Below are 23,174 nucleotides of genomic sequence, written 5' to 3'. Positions count from 1 at the left end.
TTTCAGCGTCGAAACTGGACGTGTATGAAGGAAATAGAAATACATACAAGCACATATACACGCACGGACATCAATGGACTGGCCTCAGACTGTCGTGTGATGTTGATTTGGCCTTTGCCTTCGTGGCAGCGATGCCAGCAGCATTAGCACTTGGCATCTTGGTTGGCAGCGCTGCCAGACAGATGCCACGTGCGATATGTGACTACTCAATACATTGTGTTTGGCCGAGATTCTGGCAGCTGCGCCATGGCCTCCCGTTGGCATCCTAGTGCGATACCGCCCTTAAGGAAGCAAGCGAGGGTACGAGTCACTGACCTACACGGTTACACGAGACAGGCAAACAACAGCTCTGGATCAAGTAGTGCATTCCAAGACAGTATGAAAATGCGATGTACTTAGACCCTACGAGAAGGGTCTTGTGACGCTTGTGTGCTACCTGCTTCCAAGAGCAGCTAATCTTTAAATAGGACAAAAATGATTTATCAGTAAATATAAAGAGGATATGTTATTAGTGTCTACGCCAAAGTGCGCGACAGCGATTCAGTGGAAATAAACTTGTTGCACTGCCACCGTACCATAGCTCAGGCGGTTAGCCGCCGTCTTCCCACCGCGGCGGCTCGGGTTCGAGCCCAGCTCAGGTCATGTGAGATTTGTGGTGGAGAAAGTGGCACTGGCGTAGGTTTTCTCCGAACGCTTCGCTTTCCCCTACCAATTCTTATTCCACCGACTGCTCGGCACTCATCAGCCGGGGCTGGTAGAATAGGCCAAAATAGTGGCCGATGTACCTAGTGGACTCTCAAGGGAATGGTCCGATCCAACATGTCGAAACCTGCCCTGATTTTTTTTTTCACTGCAAGAGTACACACAAAAAATCCACTATCAAAATTTTAGCTGCTAATACGCACTGCAAGTATTTTTTAAAAATTTCCGAAATTACTCATTTCTTGTGTACGCGGAACCTCTTGTACCAGAGGTTTATACAGCNAAAAAAAAACCCAGAATATTTGAAGGAGGAATGGCTTGGCCAATCAGTCATATTAATTGATGTGAAGTAGACTCCAATCATACGTACAACTCAGTCCTTTTTCATATGCACAATGAAAACATTGCAAACGAAACACGTCCCGGTACTTACGTTACAAGTAGAGACGCAAGATAATAATTCCACTGTACTGACAGTTCTTTCTTATTCCAAGTAAGGTAAAGGTAAAGGTGGCCCTGAGCTTAACTAATTAAGCAATACGCCATGAAAATTTATGGGGCAGTGGATGTATAGATCCACATTTTCTCGAACTAGTCACTAGCTGGAGGTGAGTGGTTAGCTTCACGCCCCTGCCTCTTTACCCCCGGGGAAAGGGCCCTTGGTACCCATTGGATAGGAGGCTGGGTGGGGCCCACAGCTGGTCTGTACGATATGTAGAACAGAAAATTATGACCCTACTGAGACTCGAACTCCGAACCCTCGGTCGTCCAGTCCGTAGGCAGTTGCCTTACCGACTGCGCTACACCGGTTTGAAGAAACGTGTAATAAAATAACATGTGGTATTTTTACTTACAGACTGTAGATTGTCAGCATAGAATCATTGTAATTACATATAATTTAGCCTTCGGTAAATATCTGTAAGAAAAGTTAAGTTAGTGACTGGCTAACAAACTCGATACGAAGTAGGGGATCCTGTTTAGTTGCACACTGTGTATGCCTAAACTCACCCCTCGAACTCAAAGCTGGAAACTCTATACTAACATATTTTTCATAACCATGCTGGAGCCGGGACAGCGGCTAGGCTACGAGCCTGACGACCAGGGAGTCCGGGTTCGATTTCCGGTATGGACTAGGGATTTTTCTTTTCTCCACAACATCCAGATCGTTTCTGGGGCCCACTCGGGCTCTTATACAATGGGCACCGGGTGCTGCAAAATTATCTCTGGCCTTAATGAATTAAGCACTATGTTATGAAGACGTATTGGGGTGAGGAGCTATAACTTGATCATTCTTGACCTCAGCACTGGGTGCCAATTTAACTCCAGAAAGAATTTACCTGTACCCATTGGATACGAGTATGAGTGGCCCTCAGTGCGTCACTATGTGAAGTATAGAAAAAGTCCCTTGCCGGGAATAGAACCCCGGCCGTTCATCCCCTAATCCGACTGAGCTATCCCGTTCACATTAAAGGGGGTTCCAACTCGTAAGGGGATCACAAATGTACCTTAGTATGTGACCAATCAGACCCTACATGACGATCTCAATGTACCATTCATCAAAGAAATCATCCAGAAAAAAGCATAAAACATCATGATAAACTAGGAAACCATAGTAATACATTACTGCAGCCCCTACTGGAACAGCAACGAAGAAAGCTAAAGAAATTATGGCCAGCAGTTCTACTTGATGCTTGATGAGGATCTCTCATTGGAGGAGCCCTCATTACGACACAATAAGCACACGAGGACAGGGTTTAAATTAGCAAATTAGCTTAAAGAATGTATTTAATTCTGTTTGCTATAATACGTATACAGGGTGTTTCACGACTTTAGGACATAACTGCAGGAGGTGATTTCCTAGGTCTTTGCGATCAAAAAAGTTCATATAAACATGTGTCCGATTTTGGACGGTTACGGAGTTATGACCGTTTTAAACTCAGAATAGAAGGTAACGATTACTGACAATAAACGGAACAAAATAATAAACCAGCATAATACATGATACATTTAAATTATGAATGTAAAGTTAACTTCGTGAAATGACCTTAATTTGAATTGATTGGTGCTTAAAGCTGATTTTCGAAAATGCCACCGCCGGTCGCAACGTAGGCTGCCGCTCGGTTGTGAATCGCCCGGGTACATACCAACCCACCACTCCTTAGGTAACTCTCAACTGTCGAGATAACGAGAACGCTCTGTCTGTAACTGGCTAAAAATAGCGAACCGCCAGAAAGACAGACGCGGTTCACACGTGGGCGTGTACGGGTATGAAAAAAACGGTCATAACTCCATAACCGTCCAAAATCGGACACATGTTTATATATGAACTTTTTTGATCACAGAGACCTAGGAAATAACCTCCTGCAGTTATGCCCTAAAGTCGTGAAACACTCTGTATAAAAAAGAGATTATGGAGGCAATATATTTTCCCGAAACATCGTTTGACTTTCACGGAGCTACACAACGGTATATCGCAGAAGACATAAGTGATTATTGTTTCAAGAGTTGTGACACCGTGTATTCTGGTGGATCGCTACCGACGTTTCCAAGGAGTCTGTTATCTCTGTCTCTATCTCAAGATGGAGACAGCAGATTCTTTCTAGAACTTCGTAACGAACTACCAAACTACACGGTGTCATATCGACGTATTCATAATCAATGACTTGAGAACCTGAAATCTAGCACAGGGAACAGATTTTCATGGCAATAAATTGTAATGATATACATGTAGATTGAAAACGGTTGTTATTAACAGAATATTTGTTATCATCATCAAAAGTAAGACTGGACACTTCTGTCCGTTCTATTCCTCTCTAAGATTGGTTGGTCCTTCCAGCGTAACTTGGGGCGTCCAGCGGATGTTTTCCTCTCTTCTTGTCAACATCTCGAAATATAATAAATAAATATAACAATACACTTACATTCATATCTGTTAACTTGTACTTATTAACAAATAAATATAACAATACACTTACATTCATATCTGTTAACTTGTACTTATTAACAACAGTCCGTCTACTTTTCCCTTACTTCGCAGTACGAACAGCTGTGAGTACTTAACGAAGGACAGAGTGACTATGAAACGTCTAACTTACATATGTGTACATCAACTTAATTTCCTTCTTTCTGTTTCTGTGCACAATAATACTTACTTATGGAGCTGAGCCCTTCTTGAGGAGCCGCTAATTGTGCAGCCACTCAAGAATTTCGCAGGACTTTATGGAACCCGAAGGTTCATTACCGTGTTCACAAGGGCCCTCCACTGGTCTCTATCCTGAGCCAGATCAATCCAATCCATCCCATCCCATCTTATCTCTCTAGGATCCATTCTAATATTGTCCACCCACCTATGCCTTGGTCTTCCCAGTGGTCTCTTTGTTTTTGGTTTTACCACCAATATCCTATATTCATACCTCGCCGCCCTCATTCGTGCTACATGCCCTGCCCACCTCATCCTCCTTGACTTGATCATTCTCATTATACTTGGAGAAGAGTACAAGTTTTGAAGCTCCTTATTATGCAGTTTCCTCCAACCTCCTGTCACTTCATCTCTCTTCGGTCCAAATATTCTTCTCAACACCCTGTTCTCAAACACCCTCAGTCTATGTTCCTCCCTTAATGTCAGAGACCAAGTTTCACACCCATACAGAACCAGAGACAAAATTATAGTTTTGTATATTCTAATTTTTATGTTTTTGGACAGCAGACGAGAAGACAAAAGGTTCTGGACTGAATGGTAGCAAGCATTACCCGAGTTCAATCGCCTCTTAATTTCCTCCTGAATCAGGTTTTGATTTGTTATCGTTGTTCCCAAATATCTGAACTGTGCCACATTTTCAAAACATCTGTTTCGTATCTTTATGTCATGATTTTGCCCTGCATTTTGGTGATGAGACAGCAACATATACTTAGTTTTCTCTGTGTTTACTTCTAGACCAACCTCCTTACTATCGTCAATTAAATTTTGTGTATTTCACTTTTTTTCCTTGGCACTACAGCCCCGGTGGGCCTAGGCCTACCTCCATGAAATTCCGTTCACTTCGGTGTATTTTACTTTATGGTATCTATCTTATCACCCAGTAGATTCACATCATCGGCATAGACCAACAGCTGATGTGTCCCGTTTAATTTCAGTCCCACCTGGTTTCCCTGGACCTTCCTAATGGCATATTCTAAAACAAAGTTGAAAAAGAGTGGCGGTAAAGCATCTCCTTGTTTCAGACCATTCTGGATAGGAAATTTATCGAACAAATATTAGCCTATATGGACTTTACTATAAGTTTCGTTTAAACACATTGTAATCAGCTTAACTAGTTTCAATATGCACAATTATACGAATAATAATAGGTTTAATGATGTTTCGTACTTCTTCTGTTGCAACTGAAACGAACATTTCTTCAGTTTCAGCAGAATGTCACATGACGTGCAAAATAAATTGCGCACGCGCAGCAGCAGGCAACATATTTAAGGCATCTTTCCATAAACTGTCAAAAGATTTTTGCTTTTCTGCCTCCACGTCTCGATGCTTCGGCAGAATATTTGAATTGCGCTGTGCTTCCTACTAGTGTTTTTCAGACTATTTTATGTTTAAAATTAATGTTACGAATAAATTTATCTTTAGGAATTGTTAGGGTTTAGGGACGTTGTCCATTGTCCCGTATTCCAAATAACACTATTAGACACGTATTAAAGATAGGCAGCGGCACACGCACAGAGAGCCTACACATAAAAATACCTGAACAGCGATAAACAAGAAGTGGCCGCTGCAGCACTATAGACACAGGGCGAGTACCCCGAGAAATTTTAATTTTTAAAATTTGGAAAAAGAAAAAGAACGGAAAATTTAAAGACATTTTAATTTGAATTGAAGTTTTAAAAAGTGCCAATTTTGGAAATCAAATTGACGTGTGTAGGTTAACAAAGATTTTATACATACATACAATTGGAAAGACTGGGGGTTTTAAATTTTAAACTACGGGCAGTGTAGCAGCTACGTAAGAATATACACCTGATGATGGCCATTTAGGGCCGAAACATGTAGTGTAGAGGAAGGAAAGAAGAAAGAACTACAATTAAATTGTTGCACTTAAGACGGAGCTTGTCTCATGTATTGTGTGAGTGTAACAGGATGCTTAAATATAATATTGTAAGCACTAAATAATATAACGTTTCGGAAACTGGATCTGTTTTCTTTTTCAATCGGGGGGGGGGACGCCTACTCTGTTGATTACTTTAAAGACAGCTAACCTCAACCACTGGTCTGCCTATGACAACACAACTACAGCTGCATCACGTACATCTGAGATCAGGATTTGTCAACGGGAGACATCAGAGAACATCCAATAGAAATTTTGATAATGGTTGTACGTAGACTGTCCAGTGATCGAGGTTAGATCCTTGTAACGGACCAGCAGTTCAGGTGGCTCCCACCCTTCATCTGAGGACGGAAACAGATCCAGGTTCAGAAACGCTGTGTTCTTTAAAATACCGCACAAGGGACAAAGTTCGAAAACTTAGTAATTCCAAGTGTTATACACGACCGTCAGAACTCTTTAGAATCTATTTTCTCTCTAACCCTACTCCAGAATGTCATTGTAGTTTGTCGTACTTTGAATGTCCATAGAAAGATCAATAATTGGTACTTGATTTTTTCAAAACGAATAGATTAGCCTGATAGTGTTCATAAACGGGATAACACATTACAAACACCAGAAAACAAAATCAATTCATGTTCGAATATCGTGTAGATATTACAGAATTTCTATGACATGAGCACCGTCACAAATTTCTAAGAACATTTCAATTGCTCTGTTATGTGTATATGATTTTCACAGTTCTTTAAATTTATAGGAATAAACTGAATATGTCTATATCACTTTATAATTATTATTTTCGTGTGTGTTTACTGCTTAAGGCACAGTTTAAGATGTTTAAGAGAGGACTCAGGCTCTTTGTAACGATATATGCGCTGGAGATTCCAAATCTGAGTGCCTGTGAGTGTGAAGTTTCAAGGGTCAGGTGAGGGCGATGTTCTCTTCAGTTCTCTGAACAGACTGTACACCACAAGGAGGAAGTAGACCTGGAGCACTGAAATACAGAACAGTTTGAGTTACAATCTGCTGAAACTCTCGAGCTCATCATGTAAGTGCCGGTGCATCGGTGAGATTGGTACACCAGTAAAAGTTTCGAGACCATAATCTTATATTTTAATGTGTGTTTCTGAGATTTTGGGCCGGCTGGCGTTGAATCAATGGGTTTAAATTTTAATAATATTTTATCTAGGCCATATGGCTTAGTTAGCCATCCGATCTTTCCCCCACCCCCAGAATACGGAATACTTGCCCACCCTTGCTTCAAAGATAGCAGTTTCTTTTAATATATGTCTGAGTACAGTCTCGGCCATTGAAATTTATTAGAAAGCCTGAAGTCCATTTTTCGTCCTCCCTCGGTGGATGCAGCCCCGTCCCAGCCTCATTGTGACCCCAGGGTCAACTCACGCTCTAACACAAATGAGTACTAGGAATCTTCCTGGGAGTATAGGGAGGTCGGCCCGTAAGGCTGACAACATCACCGTCATCTGTGAACCGACTGCCTACAAAATATGGGAACCTCCACGTCTCACAAGCTTATGAGCCTCCAGGGCCTGTTACAGGGATTCCTTTAACTTTTACCATTCTGAGACAACCGATATGGACAATGCATTCACTGCTTATAAAAAACTCCGTGGTTTTAGTCCGAAAGCGTACTTTACCGACCGAGGGACCGCCGCTTGTCGGCGAAATAAATGCCAACTTCAGAAGATAGAGGGTGTCGCGTGGTCAGCGCAACGAATTCCTACGGCTATTAATTTCGGTTTTATAGACCGCAGCCGCTACTTTTCCATTCAATGAGCTCCTCAATTATCCTCACGAGGTCGAGTGGACCCCGTTCAATACCCATTACTTCTCAGAAAATCTGGAGAGCCGGGAATCGAACCCGGACCTCTGGAAATCTGAACACTAGACCACAGAGGCGGTCCATTTACTGCTTATAGTAACGTATATAGACAAAATCTGACATGTCTAATTTTGAGGTTAGTTAATTCACGCAAGAAAATTACTCACGTAGGTGTACAATGGCCCCAATAATAACTCCGGCGGCGATCACCCCCTCGCTCATTCCGATGTACTGAACTGCGTAGTATATGTTCACAACAGTATTCTCTACAATGAAAACAAGGGAGTAGACCATCCATGGAATCAACAGAGATGGTTTTTCCTGAAAGCCAGGCACATAAAGTTATAAATACACTTACAATAAATTGGGCAGATTGTAAAGTGAGCATTACAAATATTTTACTTTTCAAACAGACTTGAAAGGATTCGTCCGGTCATTGAGACTAGCTCTTTCTAACGGGCCTAACTGAGTAGGTCTATCTTGCCATATCCACCTGAGGACGGAGACAGATCCAGTCTCCGAAACGTTGTGGTTTTTTGTCTTATATATACCAGACGATGGATAAAGCCCAAAATAAGAAACCTTACAGTCTGTACATCTTACTTTTCGTAAAGAATTATTACTTCAACCCACTAATCATCTTTGCTTACAATATACTAATTAACCAACGAATTAACGATATAGTAGCAGGCATATCATGAATACTTTAAATTTATCAGCTGGTTACGTAAATCCTTGCGTTCAGCTAGATGTTTTCCCAGTTTCCGTTCCTCTGAAATGCCAAACACCGTCGAAATCGCGTATAGATTCTGAGGCTTTCGTTCACTCTTATTATCCAGTTCACGGAATTACCCTTGTCGCTGCGAACTTCCAGATAGCTTAAGGTTTGCCAGCTGTTTGCCATTTATGGACTCCGAAGGTTTCTTACCGTGTTTACAAGAACCTGCTACTAGTGTCTATTCTGAGCCAGATAATTCAAGGCCCTGCCCTCATATCCTCTTTCTTTAATATCAGTTTTAACATTATTCTCTGATCTACATCTAGATTTCGCAAGTGGTGTCTTCCTTTCGGATTTTCTTACTAGCACTTTGTATGGGTTTGCACTTGCATGCCTTTTTCTTGCCCTGTTTATCTCAATATACTTAAATTTACTCCATGGAGCTGAGCCCTTCTTGAGAAGGCGCCAGTTCCTCAGCTACTCAAGGATTTCCAAATATCGTATCCAACCTGAAGATTTATTACCGTGTTCACAAGAGCCTTCACTGGTCCCTATCCTGGGCCAGATAAGTCCGGTCCATAACATTCCATCCTGTCTCTCTAATATCCATTTTAATATTATCCTTCCACCTACCTCTAGGTCTTCCTAGTTGTCCTTTTCTTTCTGACTTTCAGCCAAAATCCTATAAGGATTCATATATCCTGTTCATCTTATCCTCCGTGACATGATCGTTCTAACTATACTTGGAGAACACCATCCTAATACTATTTGATGAACAGTACAAATTACGAAGCCCATCATTATGCAACTTCCCCCAAGGTCCGGTATTCGAACTCTGTTAGGTCCAAATATTCCCCTCATAACCTCAATTGTCATCCTCTTCAAATACAGCCTCTCTAACTCAGAGTCGGATTTAAAGTTGTGGGGTTCAGGGACAATCAAATTTCGAGGCCACTATCAGGAACAAGAAATTTAGGTTATAAGAATCCTTTGCTGTTCTTATTTCTTATAATAACTAAAAATACAGTCTAAAAATGTCTCGATATTAGAGAAAAAATATCCCGATAAAATCTTTGGAACCTGTTTCTGCTTTGGGAGGCACCGAAGTGACACCCGGCTCGATGTCCCTTAAACCCTACCCTGGTTGTGGTTACTGTCACTTACTTTTGCTGCCCCTACAAGGAGGCAGATGGAAACCAGCAGGAGCAGAGCAGAGAACACTGCCAATACTATGGACAGGGTAGCAACCGCTGAAATAGAAATCCGTCATCATTTCAAATTTACTGAAACATCAGGCTTCTTCTGTTATGTGAGGTATCTAGTAAACACCTGCTTTACAATTTATAACAATGGAACATCCGTGCGATTGGCTGCCAGGGTTCGATTCCAGGCCATATGGGGTTTGTCGTGGATTAAGTAGCCCTGGGAGATGTTTCCTCCGAGTACTTCAGTTTTCCCTACCAGGTTCAATTCCCCCAATTCCACCTCGTTCAGAATCACCATCGATGTGATATGGTCTCGTTATTGAAAACGTCGTTTAATAACCAAATTAATAGAAAGTGATAGGCGTTGAGCTGCGCCGGGTGTGAATCCCCGTACAATCTTCATAACTGTAGCTGTCTCACCACTCACGGTTAGTGATGAAGAATTTTCGGGGAATTGAAAACTCGGAAATGACAGTGAAATAACTGTAATCGATTGTGCGGTTATTACTTAGTAATCTTTCTTACCAAAAATTGATCACTCACTCACTCACTCACTCATGGAGCTGAGCCCTTCTTGAGACGTTGCCAATTGTGCAGCTACTCAAGAACTTCCCAGCATTTTATGGAACCAGAAGGTTCATTACCGTGTTCACAAGAGTCCTCCACTGGTCCTTATCCTGAGCCAGATCAATCCAATCCATACCATCCCATTCTATCTTTCTGAGATCCATTTTAATATTGTCCACCCACCTACGCCTTGGTCTTCTCAGTGGTCTCATTCCTTCTGGCTTCCCCACGAATATCCTATATGAATTTCTCCTCTCACCCATTCGTGCTACACGCCCTGCACATCTCATCATCCTTGACTTGATCATTCTAATGTTAATATCTAAAAGTGTTATATTTCTCTTTCTTTCTAACCAGTCAAGTACCCAGTTAGAGGCGCTATTTCAGCATCCTGTTGCAGTTGTTTAACTTCACGTCCATGTATTTATCGTCCGTCAATATTGCAACACTTGTTTATTCACTAACCTAGCTAGATAGGAAGCCCAAGGATCGGAGATGCTGATAAGTTCATCCCAGGGGGCGATGATAGATGACAGTGGAATTATGGTGGACTGATGGTTAGCAGGGGAAACCCAGAATATAAGTGGAGAAATTTTGCTTAAGCGCCACTTAGTCCTACACGAATCTCAGATGAAGTCACACGAGGCTGAAAGAGGACTTTGCGCAGAAAGGCCAGCATCTATTCAGCTGAGCTCTATTGCGGCCACTGGGTCATATCTGCATGGCGCCTGGACACTTTATGCCTTCAGAAATCGGGTTTCGTTGATATACCCGCTTTATAAGAACAGAAGCAGGTGGTTTTCATATTTTTTTTACAGTTCTGGGCATATTTTTTCCTGAATTTGTTTTCTGTTATCTTTTGCACCACCTCAGCGGTATGTTTAATGATTTACTCTTGAAATCACATAAGAAATTATACTTACTCTCCAAGTAGCTTTGATTTTTATCGCCGACTACAATTGCAGCCGATGCTGCAACAATGCTAGTAACAAGGGAGTAGAGAGCTGCTATCTGTAAACAAAAATATTTAACGTGAAGTACCTTTAATAAAAATCAAGATGAATGTAAATTAAAGGTGTGTACATGAATGAATGAATGACTGTATGAGGGGTAGGTCTCCTCGGCCCTTGCACCGCGACCTACAGTGGTCTAGTGATAGTCACTTGGTTCCATAAAGTATTGATCCAAGTAACGTAATCTTAAATAAGCTAAGGCCTCTCATTCACACAGGATATGTGTGGCTGTTTCATTTCCTTATTGACACCTCTCACAAGTGGGACTATCACTTAGTCTCAGTTTGAAGAGGTGTCCTTTAAGGTGACAGTGTCCTGTAAGTAGTCCTACCACCCATCGTAGCTGGTTCCTGTTTAACTTCAACAGTTTCATCGCTCTTTTAGCAGAGGGTCCTCGTATGAGTCCCTGTGCTTGCCTGAGCCCAGTCAAGGATCCCCAGTATTTCTTGTGCTTCATATTTGTCCAGTCCCTGATTGTCTGTCTGGCAACTCCTATAGAGATGCCACAGGCTGGTTCAGGTCCTAGGAAAGATGTTCAGCTCCAATCTTGGCCAATTGATCTGCTGTTTCGTTTCCAGCAATACCCGCATGCCCCGGCACCCATAACAGTTGTACCCTGTTATGTTTGGCCAGTTCCATGAGAGTTTGGTGGCAATCCCAGACAAATTTTGAGTTCATCTGGCGTTCGTCAAGCGCTTTAAGTTCAGCGTGGCTGTCAGATAGAATGTAGATATTCCTATTTACATAGTTCCTATCTAAATTCTCCATAATACATGCCTTAATGGCATATACTTCTGCCAAGTTGTGGACATACTTTTTAGACATTTAATTTGATTTATAGCTGAAATAGTGCTGTGTGGACACCAGCAGCAGTTCAGCATTAATTTGTGGACAGGGATTGTTGGTGATTATTTGGTAGGCCCGCATGGTTTTGCCACATCGGCTTAGAGGCAACCGCTGCCCAGATTTCCTCACGCAAGATCTGCTAAAGCTACTGGAAGATGTACAACTGCCAGTCGAAGCACGAGTGTGGTACATCTAACGTGGTGCTCCGAGCATTTCAGCCGCGCTGTGCGACATGTTCTCTGTAACAAACATCATGACCGAGGGATAGGTAGAGGAGGGCCCACCGCACGGCCTCCACGCTCCACACCAGATTGCAATCCTCTCCTTTTAGCCTGTGGAGGCACCTGAATACCCTTGTGTACGCAGCTCCTGTTGACAACGAAGAGACACCTCACCATTACACTGTGGGTACCTGTCAGAGTATCGGAAACTACCCAGACATCTTTGAACAGATGTGGCGGTCCATGATGAGACGTGTCAAGGCGTGCATTGAATCTCACGGAGGATATTTTGAGCACTTATTACAAATGTACTACTTCAGCTATAACTTACAAATTAAATGTTTCCGGGCGCATATTGATATGGAAATTTTTTCTTGCTTTGGTATGTAAAATTTCTTGCACATTTCAGCTATTTCCTGTACATTTGCATGACTTTGAAATTGTCATCTTCATTTTTCTTAAGGCAATAATATGAAAACTTCCATCACCAGTTACATAATCAAGCTTTTGAATCACAAGCTTTGATAACAGTTAGATATATCGAAATAATTAATAATGAATTTAATTTTTTATTCTGATAGTCAATCCTGCCAGTGGAAATGGAACGAGTAACATAGAGTTCCGCTAACATTCACTGACCTCTCTCTCCTCTCACTCTCTATGGCTCTATAGCCCCTTCCTGGGCCTTTGAAGCAATAGAAGATAATAATTATTTAAGGGATAGAATAACATGAAATAAGTAGAATGCCGTCTTGTGGGATGTGACGCTATGAAGATCTTTTGAGAACAGACGTTTCGGAGGAAGGTCGGTTCACACAAGATCTACACAGCGCCACATTCCGGAAGACGGTCTTCTTCAAAGTCACATCTTTGAGAACCTCAAGTCCTACATGAAATAAGTAGGTTAATTATATAATTACATAAAGTATTAAGATAAAGAGCAAGTAAATGAGAGATAAATATAATTACTGCCTCTTGCTGACTATTTGGTTAGGTTAGGGCGAGTAGATTTTAAAAATATTAATGAGATTGCAGACAAATTTTAAATATCTTAATATATGAAGCTCGGTTTGCACGCATTTCCAACAGATGTTGGAGCTAGTACCTCCTCTTTGGCAGATGTTCTGTACTCCTGGGACGAAAGAACTTCCTGCAGTAATTTGTGATTATTCGAAACAAAAATATACAGAGTGTATCAGAACTCAACGGCAAAACTTCAGGATCGGACTCCTCGTATAGAGAGAAGAAAGGAAGCGTATGACAACATGGTTCTGGAAATGCATAATTACAGAGTTATCCGACCTTTTAGTGACGTTAGTGCAGTCCGACACTCCCAACACTGTTGCAATGTTACACTGAATATGTCTGTAACGCCAGCTGGAACACTCTGGTCACGTATCAGGAACTGTTCAAAGTGACCTCCTCCTGCCTGAATACAGGCCTCCGCTCGTCCTTGCATTGAGTGCCGCACACGATCAAAAATGCCCGGCGTAGTGCGTACTGTCTGACAGGCTGCCACAATGCGCGCACGGAGAGTTGGTACATCAGCAACAGCAGTCAAATACACGACAGACTTTAAGTGTCCCCACAGGTAAAAGTACAGGGGGTTTAAGTCAGGAGAGCGTGGTGGCCAAGCAATCGGTCCACCTCTACCTATCCAGCGCCCAGGATAATGTGCATTAAGATTCCTGCAGGCGAGCAGACAGACTGAAATGTGCGGGCGCACCATCATGCATGAAGTACAGCTGTCGACGGGATGCTAGTGGCATGTCTTCCAAGTAATCGGGCAATATAGTACGCAAGAAATCTGTGTAGTTCTGTCCATTAAGTTTGTCCGGAAGAACGTAGGGTCCCAACAAACAACCGGTGTCTCGCATTTTTATTCCGGCAAACAGGACGTGTCAGCGTGCACTCCATAAATTACACGCTCGGATAACTCTGTAATTATGCATTTCCGGACCCATGTTGTCATACACATTCTTCTTCTCTCCATATGAGGAGTCCGTTCCTGAAGTTCTGCCGTTGAGTTGTGATGCACCTGTAGAAGTCGTTGCATGAAAAGCTAGACTGTTTCTGTTCCACTTTATTTTTAATGGGAGAACGGAGCACCACATTAAAAAAAAACTGGACGATACTATTAGGAAGAGGACGTCTGGTTGTCGCAGGTTAGGTACTTCGTAACTTACATTGTACTTTTTTGTACCATTTTCGCTAATACAGCTTTTAGTAAACGCTGCTATTTGCCTTTTTTACCTTTTACATTTTCCTCTTATATTTACTATAACAATTCTTACATTCAAAATACAGTTATAGCAGACTGTTAAATAAGATATTAGCGAATTAACATGTACATGTAGCTATGTGTTGAAAACTGCACGTACCCCATCGAGAACTCCTATTATGATCGTTCCAGTTTTCAGCTCACAGCCGCAGCAGCACTGATTCAGCATCACCACCATCTTGGTATGTCAGATTCCACAGCAGTCTGGAAACAAAGACCAGTAACAGTACTTCTCAACATCAGAATTTTTAACTGTGAAACTGAAACTAAGCGCGTCCTACGGATTTCACGGAAGTCTGAAGACAGAGTGGTCAACAGTACTTGCTTGAACCGTTTCATATGCTCTTCAAATACTCAACGTTCTTTTCGGAATTATAAAAAGATTTCAGAAATCTGCACGCAAGCCTCTTTGCTTTGATGCAATACTAAATAACTATATAACTATTTGATTTACTCCGCGGCATAGGACATTTTTTTTTAGTTTCTTGGGGTGAGGTGAGACAGTCCGCTTGGTATGTCGACCACCAACCAGCTCCGGACGACAGATGATGAGCGTGGAGTAGTCGGTGCAATGAGATTAGCAGGGGAAACCGAAGCACTCAGATAAAACTTGTCCCAGTTCCACTTTGTCCACCACAAATCCCACATGATCTGAAATGTGTTTAAACCCGGACCACCGAGGTGGGAAGCCGGCGAGTAACTGCCTGAGTTATGGCACGGCCTTATAGGTCACTTTCGTTCATGCAGTGGGCCCCGAGAGTGTCATCAAATCTGTATCCATCAATAGCGAATTCAACTGACATTATATTTGAAAACCCAATTTACTCCAATACAGCTCTCCTCTTATTCATGCCACGTCTCTTAAATCAGGTTCCCAACAGTAATTGAGCATTTATTTACGATGAAATTTTCACGGCAGTGAATATTAACATTATGGTATTTGAGAATTCAATGTAGTGTAGTCTGACAGATAGGAATAGTGTACCAGACTACACAGCGTCACATATCAATAGGCCATAACCTGAGAAACTATTCATCCTCCTATCCGCTCAGAACCTTTATCTCTTTCAGATGTTACGCACTAGGAACAAAAACAAACACACTCCGTGGTCTGTAATCCTTAAGCGAACTATACCGACCGAGCGACCACAGCTTGTCGGAGAAGTTAGTGCCAACTTTAGCGGGTAGAGCGTGTCACGTGGACCCCGTTTCAGGCCCACTACTTCTCAGAAAATCTGGTAGCACAGGAGATCGAAACCGGACTTCTAGGTCTGTAGCCAGGAACTCTGATCACTGGACCACTCTGTTTATAAAACTAGAAAATATACACTGTACAAATGCACTTACTGTGACAGCAACGGAAGCCTCTGAGGCAGTGTAACCTTCTCTCAGTCGTTTTATACGGAGCACGTTTGAACTAGTCAGCCCTTGATAACGTTAAATTGTTCACAGTAACGAGAAAGCGATGCTGTTTATGACGCTACACTATGTATAACTGACGTCAGAAGAATCTTATCGCCGGTTTGTGGTCTGGCTTTTATTTTCAGAAGCGATGACGTGTGTCAGATCTGAAATGCTACTTTCCTAAACCAGAACCTAAAGCTATTCTTAGACTACGACAGTGGTTGTCAAGCTCTGTGAGACCGAGGTCCGGTAAATTATGAAGTTTATAAGACGAGGGCCCGGTCCCTACAAATTTAAACGTAAATACTCTTCCAATTTTTCGAAGCTCATATCTTAAACTATCATAAGTGTTAATAATTAATCATGGCATTTTTTCTGAGAAGCAGTGGATCTGGAACGGAGTCCACTCAGCCTCGTGAAGATAACTGAGGAGCTACTTGAAAGCAAAATTAGCGGCTCCGGTGTAGAAAACCGAAATTAACGGTCGTGGGGATTCGTTGCGCTGACCACGCGACACCCTCTATCCGCTAAAGTTGGCACTAACTTCACCGACAAGCGACGGTCGCTCGGTCGGTATACTTCGCTTGCGGACTAAAATCACGGAGTTTTTTTTTTTATAATAATAAAGAGTATTAATACACTTGTGTATACGGTGTGGCATGTTGACAAATATAAAAGTACATTTAAATAAGTTATCAATCAGTGGACTAATGAAATTCTGTAGCATATTGTATTTTCCTCAGGTCAACATCATTAAATTAATTTGTAATAATTTTCATTGACATATTCTAATCGTATCAATGGAAATTTTTTAATATTATTCAATGTAAAATTGATTACTGTATTATTAATTTGATATTAATGATGTTGGTTTGAAAACAAAACGGTAGTGAGAAAACTTTTTATGCATTGTAACTCATAATAGAAGTAAGTTGAACAAGGGAAGCAGCAGAAGGCTCTCAACTTGTCGGCGAATCCCTGATTATCACATACACACGCCAAATGATGATCAGAGCCCATTTCATCCTACACAGCTTCTAACAGTCTTGTATTTAAAGCACTGACTTCATGTAATTAATAACTTTAACAGACTGAGACATGACTCCATTCAGCTCAGTTGCCATTTTTCTTTTTGGAGGCCACGTTTTGCCTATGAATGTAGCAATACGTTGACAATAATTTATTGTCCGCCATATCCTTAATTTTAGTGACTGAACCTGAATTTCTACGTGTAAGACAGGCGGCCCCGTCAGTACAGACTCCAACGAAATTTTTCGATTCGAGACCTCCTTGTTCAATGGAACCATTTAAAACTTTGAAAATTTCACTGCTGGTAGTGTGCGTAGGTACTGCAGAAACACTTAAAATGTCTTCCTTCATGTCACTTTTAACATGGTCAATATTTCGTACATACGAAAGTGAAATACTGTTGTCCTGAATATCTGTAATTTCGTCGAACTGTAATGCAAATAATTGAGATTTTTTTTATTTTTTTCAGTGAGTTGCGTTCCTGTATCTTCTGCCATATTGGATATCCGCCTTACAAGTGTATCATTCGACAATGGGATTTCTTTCATTTTACTTGTCGTACACTGGTCTGATACTTCATTACAAGCAGCAGTCAAAAAAGGATCAATGAGTTCTTCGCCAGTGGAATACGGTTTTTACATTTAGCTATCTGTAGTGATATCAGATAGGATGCCATCAGAAGTGAATTGTCCTTGGTTGAAGATTTGGAAATCGTTTTCTTTTCTATTTTATGTGCATCTCTTCTGTGCAAAAATGATTCAGTGGGTTTGTTGACTAGATGGGAATGTCTTGTGTTGAGATGTAGGGCGAGTCGCGATGGCGTCATAGCTTCATATCCCAGAACAGTAGCACAAATGACACATTGAGGTCGTGGCAATTGGTCAGTGTTAGGGCATTGTATGAAACCAAATTTTAAGTAGCTGTCCATGCACTTAGGAATGGATGCAGACTTTTTCTTCTGTGTGCTGGTGGTTTTCCCCTCCTGTACATTCTGGGAATCGCCCTATAGGCTTGAGGTGGATCAATCATTATTTCTTGCGTCACAGACACCTTCAATACGAGATTTCTCGACACCAAAATTAAACAAAGTCCCTTGTCTCTTGTTCATATTAAAATTTAAATCCCTAGGCATAAAACTTAAAAGAAATCACTGCAGTCGGGTTTCGAAACAAGCGCTTTCACACTGCAATGCCAACTTAAGAAGAAACAGTGTTCAGTTTTACTAGATATGGAAACCGGATTCAGACTGCCTTGGTCTTCAATTTCAGTGGAAAACATTTCTTTATACTTCCTTGCTGATTGGTCACAAACATTTGCAACTTGCTAACTTACTTACTTATGGAGGTGAACCCTTCTTGATGCGAAGACAAATCTGCAGCTACTCAAGAATTTCCCAGCATTTTATGAAACCCGATAGTTCATTGCCGTGTTTACAAGAGCCCTCCACTGGTTCCTATCCTGAGCCAGATCAATCCAATCCATACTATCCCATCCTAGCTCTCTAAGATCCATTTTAATATTGCCCACCCACCTACGTCTTGGTCATCCCAGTGGTCTCTTTCCTTCTGGCCCAATACAAACGTTATTTCGTTCAGCTTTGAGAACAGGGGATACGCCGCTCATTGTTGTTTGCAGAAACTTTTTATGACCTGTCATTAACAGCGGTATTCCCTATCCCGAATGTTTATAAAGATTTCGATGTCTGAAAGTTCCCGTTCATTCATGAACATTTCCATCTTTAAAAATATGCGGCTTTGTCACTGAAATATGCTACACAGATGTTATTTAGGCGTTCTGGGCCTGAGCTTTTCGACATATTCACGGATATCGTTCTTAGAATATTTCCATTATAGAATATTTATTCGCGAAAAATATGTAGGTAAGCTACAAATGAATATAGAACCTAAACAAATAAGAGCACTGATTTGAAAAATGCTTTTATTTCTCAACATAATTTCCCTATACATTGAGGCATTTGTCCCGTCATTTCATAAGCCCCTGAAAACCAACAGCATAAAATTAATTGGGCTGCTGTTGGAACCAGGCGGTGACTTCCCTTTCTACAGCTTCATCGTCGGAAAAGTGTTCAGCCGAAAGATGATGTTTAAGAGGGCCGAACAAAAGGAAGTCGCTTGGAGTAAGACTCATCACTTGTGTCAATTCGGGCTAGCATATAGTGTCCTTCATCGTGGTAGTGACAGAGATACTGTAATACGAGACCCATTCTTTGCATTTTGTGTCGTGGGGTCAGCATGCGCTGCACCCATCTTGCACAGACTTTGTGAAAACCTAACCTGTCATGCATTATGAGGTAGGCCATGCCATGTGAACGACCAATAGAAGTGGCTATAGTGTGTAGTGTTACCCTTCTGTAGGGAAGTCACCGCCTGGTTCCGACAGCAGCCCAAAGAAATTTATGCTGCTGGTTTTCAGGGGCTTGTGGAACGACGGGACATATGCCTAAATGTACAGGGAGATTGGGTTGAGAAATAAAAGCATTTTTTAAATCAATACTCTTATTTGTTTAAGTTCTATTTCCATTTGTAACTTACTTATTGACTTACCCTCGTACTTAGAAAACTAAAATGACCAATTCCAGGAGAACCCTTTACGGCCCGGTACTGGGCAGCGGATCGGCGGGTGAGAAACAATGGCGTACGATATCGGAGCGGAGCGTAGATATTTTCTGTCGATCTCTTGCTAATACGACGCAAAAGTTTCTGGATACTGACCGTTCTAAATTTTATTTGAAACGATATAGTTTTTTGGTCTTTATCAATCGTCCGGTATTCTAGAAACTAGAAAACACAACGTTTCGAAAACTGTATCTGTTTCCGTCCTCAGGTGAGGGGAGGTTTTCCATGGTACGGAGTCAACTTTTGTTTTAGATTCACAGTAAACTTCTGCGGTGTTTTCCCCCCCTCATCTGAGGATGAAAACAGATATAGTTTTCGAAACCCTGTGTTTTCTAGTTTCTCGATTTTCTGACGATAGACAAAGTCCAAAAACCGAGTAATTCTGAGTATTATATACCATCGATGCCGCCTCTGTGGTCTAATAGTCAGATTTCCTGCCTACAGAACCAGACGTCCGGGTTCGATTCCCGGCGCTAACAGATTTTCTGAGAAATAGTGGGTCTGGAATGTACTTATTTTATTTTCTCACCTGTTAATGCTAACTTTAATTTTTCTTGGAATTATTATTAATTTCATGCCATTATGTAGACTGTCTTATTTGTATTTTGTCTTTTAGTTATATCTGTATTTCTATGTACTCGTGCCAACTTTGTTATTGGCCTTTGTGCTGTTAAGTTTGCGCGTAAATAAACACGAATTGAATTGAATTATTATTGTAACGTGTTTGGAGTACATACTTCCATGGTAACGCAATAACAGTAGACCGTTGCGTAGGAATATCCGTAGCAACGAGTGTTCGTTGATTAACAACGGTCGTTCCCCCCCCCCCCCCCGCTAGACTGTGACATCACGCAACAGTAAGGCGTCTATTGCTAGGCAATGGATAGGTAGACACACCTGACATCTGTCGCCGAGCCTGTATAAGGAGCAGGAACACTATTTACAGAGGAGTGAAGAATGAGGATTGAGTATTCAATATAAGTTGGAGTCTTAAGACAGTCGCCGTCGAAGGCAGTCTAGTATTCGCCGAGAAATAGTGGAAGCAGTAATTGTTATACTACAAGGGACAATAAGTGTAAAAGTGTGTGATTGTAGAAGCAAAGCACAATGAATATTCGCTACAGCCTTGACCTACGTGAGATTATTTGTCGCGTGACCTACCCAAACCCATTACATTATTATACTTTGTTTTAATCGTTTCTTTCCTCAAGGCCATTACTGTTATTCTCTTGCCCTAGAGGAGTTAAAATTGCATACTTTACATACTAGGAGACATCGCCTTGATGCTCTCTTTCTTACTCAAGCTTACTTTGGTTTCAAATTCTGCCCTTCTGTTCTGGAAATTGTTGGTCTCCGAGTTCCTGCTCGGGATATCAGAGACTTTGCATTGTTCAGTGCCTGCTCCTCATGTAAAAACTGTCCCTCTGCTTGATATGCAGCAGCTGCTAATGTTGTTTGCAGGGATGTTGACGTATTCGAAGGCAGGAAAATTCTCCCCAAACGATTTTTAAATGTTGCATAATTTTTACTATTATTATTTGCATGAACATAAAAACAATTAAACTTAATTATTACTGTTTTATTCTCTCTAAATAGCTATACTTTTCATTTCACAATTAAATATTTATACGTTTCATTTCTCAGTTCTCAATAGCAACTTAGACTTATGTTAATGAAATAATTGTTATTATTATTATTATTGTTCATTAACTTGTCTGCATTAATGTGTTTTTCCTTCAGTGCTTGGCTGTAATTTGTGTTTGACTTTATGTTGTGATTGTTCATAATGTAATTACTTGTATCTACACTGTGCTCTGTCTGTAATTGGCCTTGCGGCTGTTGACTCGGCACATAAATAATAAAGAATTTAATATAATTATTATTATTCACCTCAATGCCCCGTCTCTTGTTCAGGTTTACCTTGGTTCTGAATTCTGCCCTTCGATTCTGGAAACTGTTTGTCTTCGAATTCTCTCTTAGAGCGTGAGAAAATGTTGTATGATCAATTTCTGCTCTTCTAGCAAAAACGATCTTTCTGTCACATGCGTTTCAGCTGCTAATGTATTGTAACGTGTTTGGAATAGGAACTTCCATGGCAACGCAATAACACTGAGCCGTTATGTAGACAATGCCGAAACGACTAACGCGTTTCCCCAGAGATGGACAACAGAAGGCCCATTACGTAAGAGCAGACCGTCGATATGGTAGTAACGGAAGCGTGATAAATGATGTCTGGTATCCATTCCGCATAACACCTATAAAAGCAGAGCGTATGACACGTACAAAGAAAAGAGCAAGAATACAGTTTTAAGATGGCCGCCACTGAAGACAGTCGAGACCCAGCCACGTCAGAGGACAGTATAAGCATCGAAGTACTGGGCCAGAAGCCAAGTGATATTGCAAGTGGAAATAATTATAAGGTGTGTAAAAGCAAGTGTCCAATAAAGATTCGCTGAATCCGAGACCCACGTGAAGTTATTTGTCGCATGACACACCCAACACGTGACAGTATATAGGGACGTTGATTATTTATAACCAAAACTGTTTCTCTTAATCGTATGTGAAGTGTACTATTCCTGATCCTGTCCTTCTACTGGTTTTATGGCGTTATACTGTCCATTACTCGTGTTTTATGAGTACGTTAGTGTAGACGTTCTTCTGGCCAGCCAGTGTTACGGTTTCTCTTATTTTATACTCTCACGCTCTGTTACGTCGTGGAAGGGGGTGTGGAGGTAAATCCCCACCGCTTCCACCACTGTTACGCTCTTACGTCCTTACGACAGGGGTGGATGGGTTATCTCACCGCTGTCTTCACTGTTATGCCGTCGCTACACCTCTATTATGCCGTGGTGACAGGGGGCGTGGAAGTATCCCGCTCTGTCACCCGGTTTAGTATGCTGCCACCATCTTGTTATATCCAGAAAACTGGTAAACTTATCGTTGCTTACGTCACTGTCCTGGCTTAACTCGTAATTCGCCGAAGCTTTGGGAGGTCCTGGAGTCGTCAGGGAAGAGGGTAACACTTAAGAAATTGCTAGGTTAAAGTAAACTCACACACATGCCTATCCTATTCTATTGCCCTATGTTACTATATACATACTATATACACACTTACCGACGTTCGTCGGTTGTATTACACTGGATAATGAACCTGCAGCCATCATTAGTTCTACCTCCTGTCATCCTACTGTCGGGTATTCTACGCCTCTGTATTTCTGAATGAACCTAGTCCATCTAATTAGCACTATCTTTCTCTGGGGTTTACACTTTACATTTGTCACTATCCCACTTAATGTTCATGGCTATATGAAGTTGGATCACTTACTTGGCTGAAGAAACAGACGCTCGCCATCACCAACCACGGCCCACTCATGGCCATCGCTCTCTCGGCGATAGCCTCTGGCTGAACTCTCTGTCACATAATGATATTCAAAAGTCAAAAGGCAAAAGGTTCTTTGATTAAGTTTTCTAGGGTTTATATAACCTCTCTTTGCTGATTCTTCGTGTTCCGGGTATGTTGGCCTGCCCATTCTGACGTGATTTTGGCCCCCCTCATTGGTTGCCCATCGAGAAGGGGTTGACTCTTTCGGGTCTACCGCCTCCTCCGACGCAGCGT

At 41.5% G+C, this 23,174-nt stretch overlaps 1 protein-coding gene across 5 annotated transcripts; it reads right to left on the bottom strand.

The window, feature by feature from the left end:
- Positions 1-5,911: 5,911 nt before the first annotated feature.
- LOC111861933 (lysosomal-associated transmembrane protein 4B-like) lies at positions 5,912-22,967 on the bottom strand. Of its 5 annotated transcripts, none has more exons than XM_023846907.2 (6): positions 22,884-22,967; positions 14,590-14,693; positions 11,052-11,139; positions 9,521-9,606; positions 7,806-7,959; positions 5,912-6,789 (listed from the first exon to the last, which is right to left on the bottom strand). In XM_023846907.2, exons 2-6 carry the CDS (start codon positions 14,665-14,667, stop codon positions 6,710-6,712), a joined length of 486 nt encoding a protein of 161 aa, XP_023702675.1. In that variant the 5' UTR covers positions 14,668-14,693; positions 22,884-22,967; the 3' UTR covers positions 5,912-6,709. The 5 variants fall into 5 exon arrangements, with proteins under 5 accessions (XP_023702675.1, XP_023702676.1, XP_023702678.1 ...); XM_023846908.2 differs by lacking the exon at positions 22,884-22,967 and adding an exon at positions 22,674-22,847; XM_023846910.2 differs by lacking the exon at positions 22,884-22,967 and adding an exon at positions 21,479-21,659.
- Between the last annotated feature and the right edge of the window lie 207 nt (positions 22,968-23,174).

The sequence above is a fragment of the Cryptotermes secundus genome, unplaced genomic scaffold (genome assembly GCF_002891405.2).
Source record: "Cryptotermes secundus unplaced genomic scaffold, Csec_1.0 scaffold181, whole genome shotgun sequence".
NCBI lineage: Eukaryota > Metazoa > Arthropoda > Insecta > Blattodea > Kalotermitidae > Cryptotermes > Cryptotermes secundus.
This window is presented reverse-complemented; position numbering and strand designations above follow the sequence as displayed.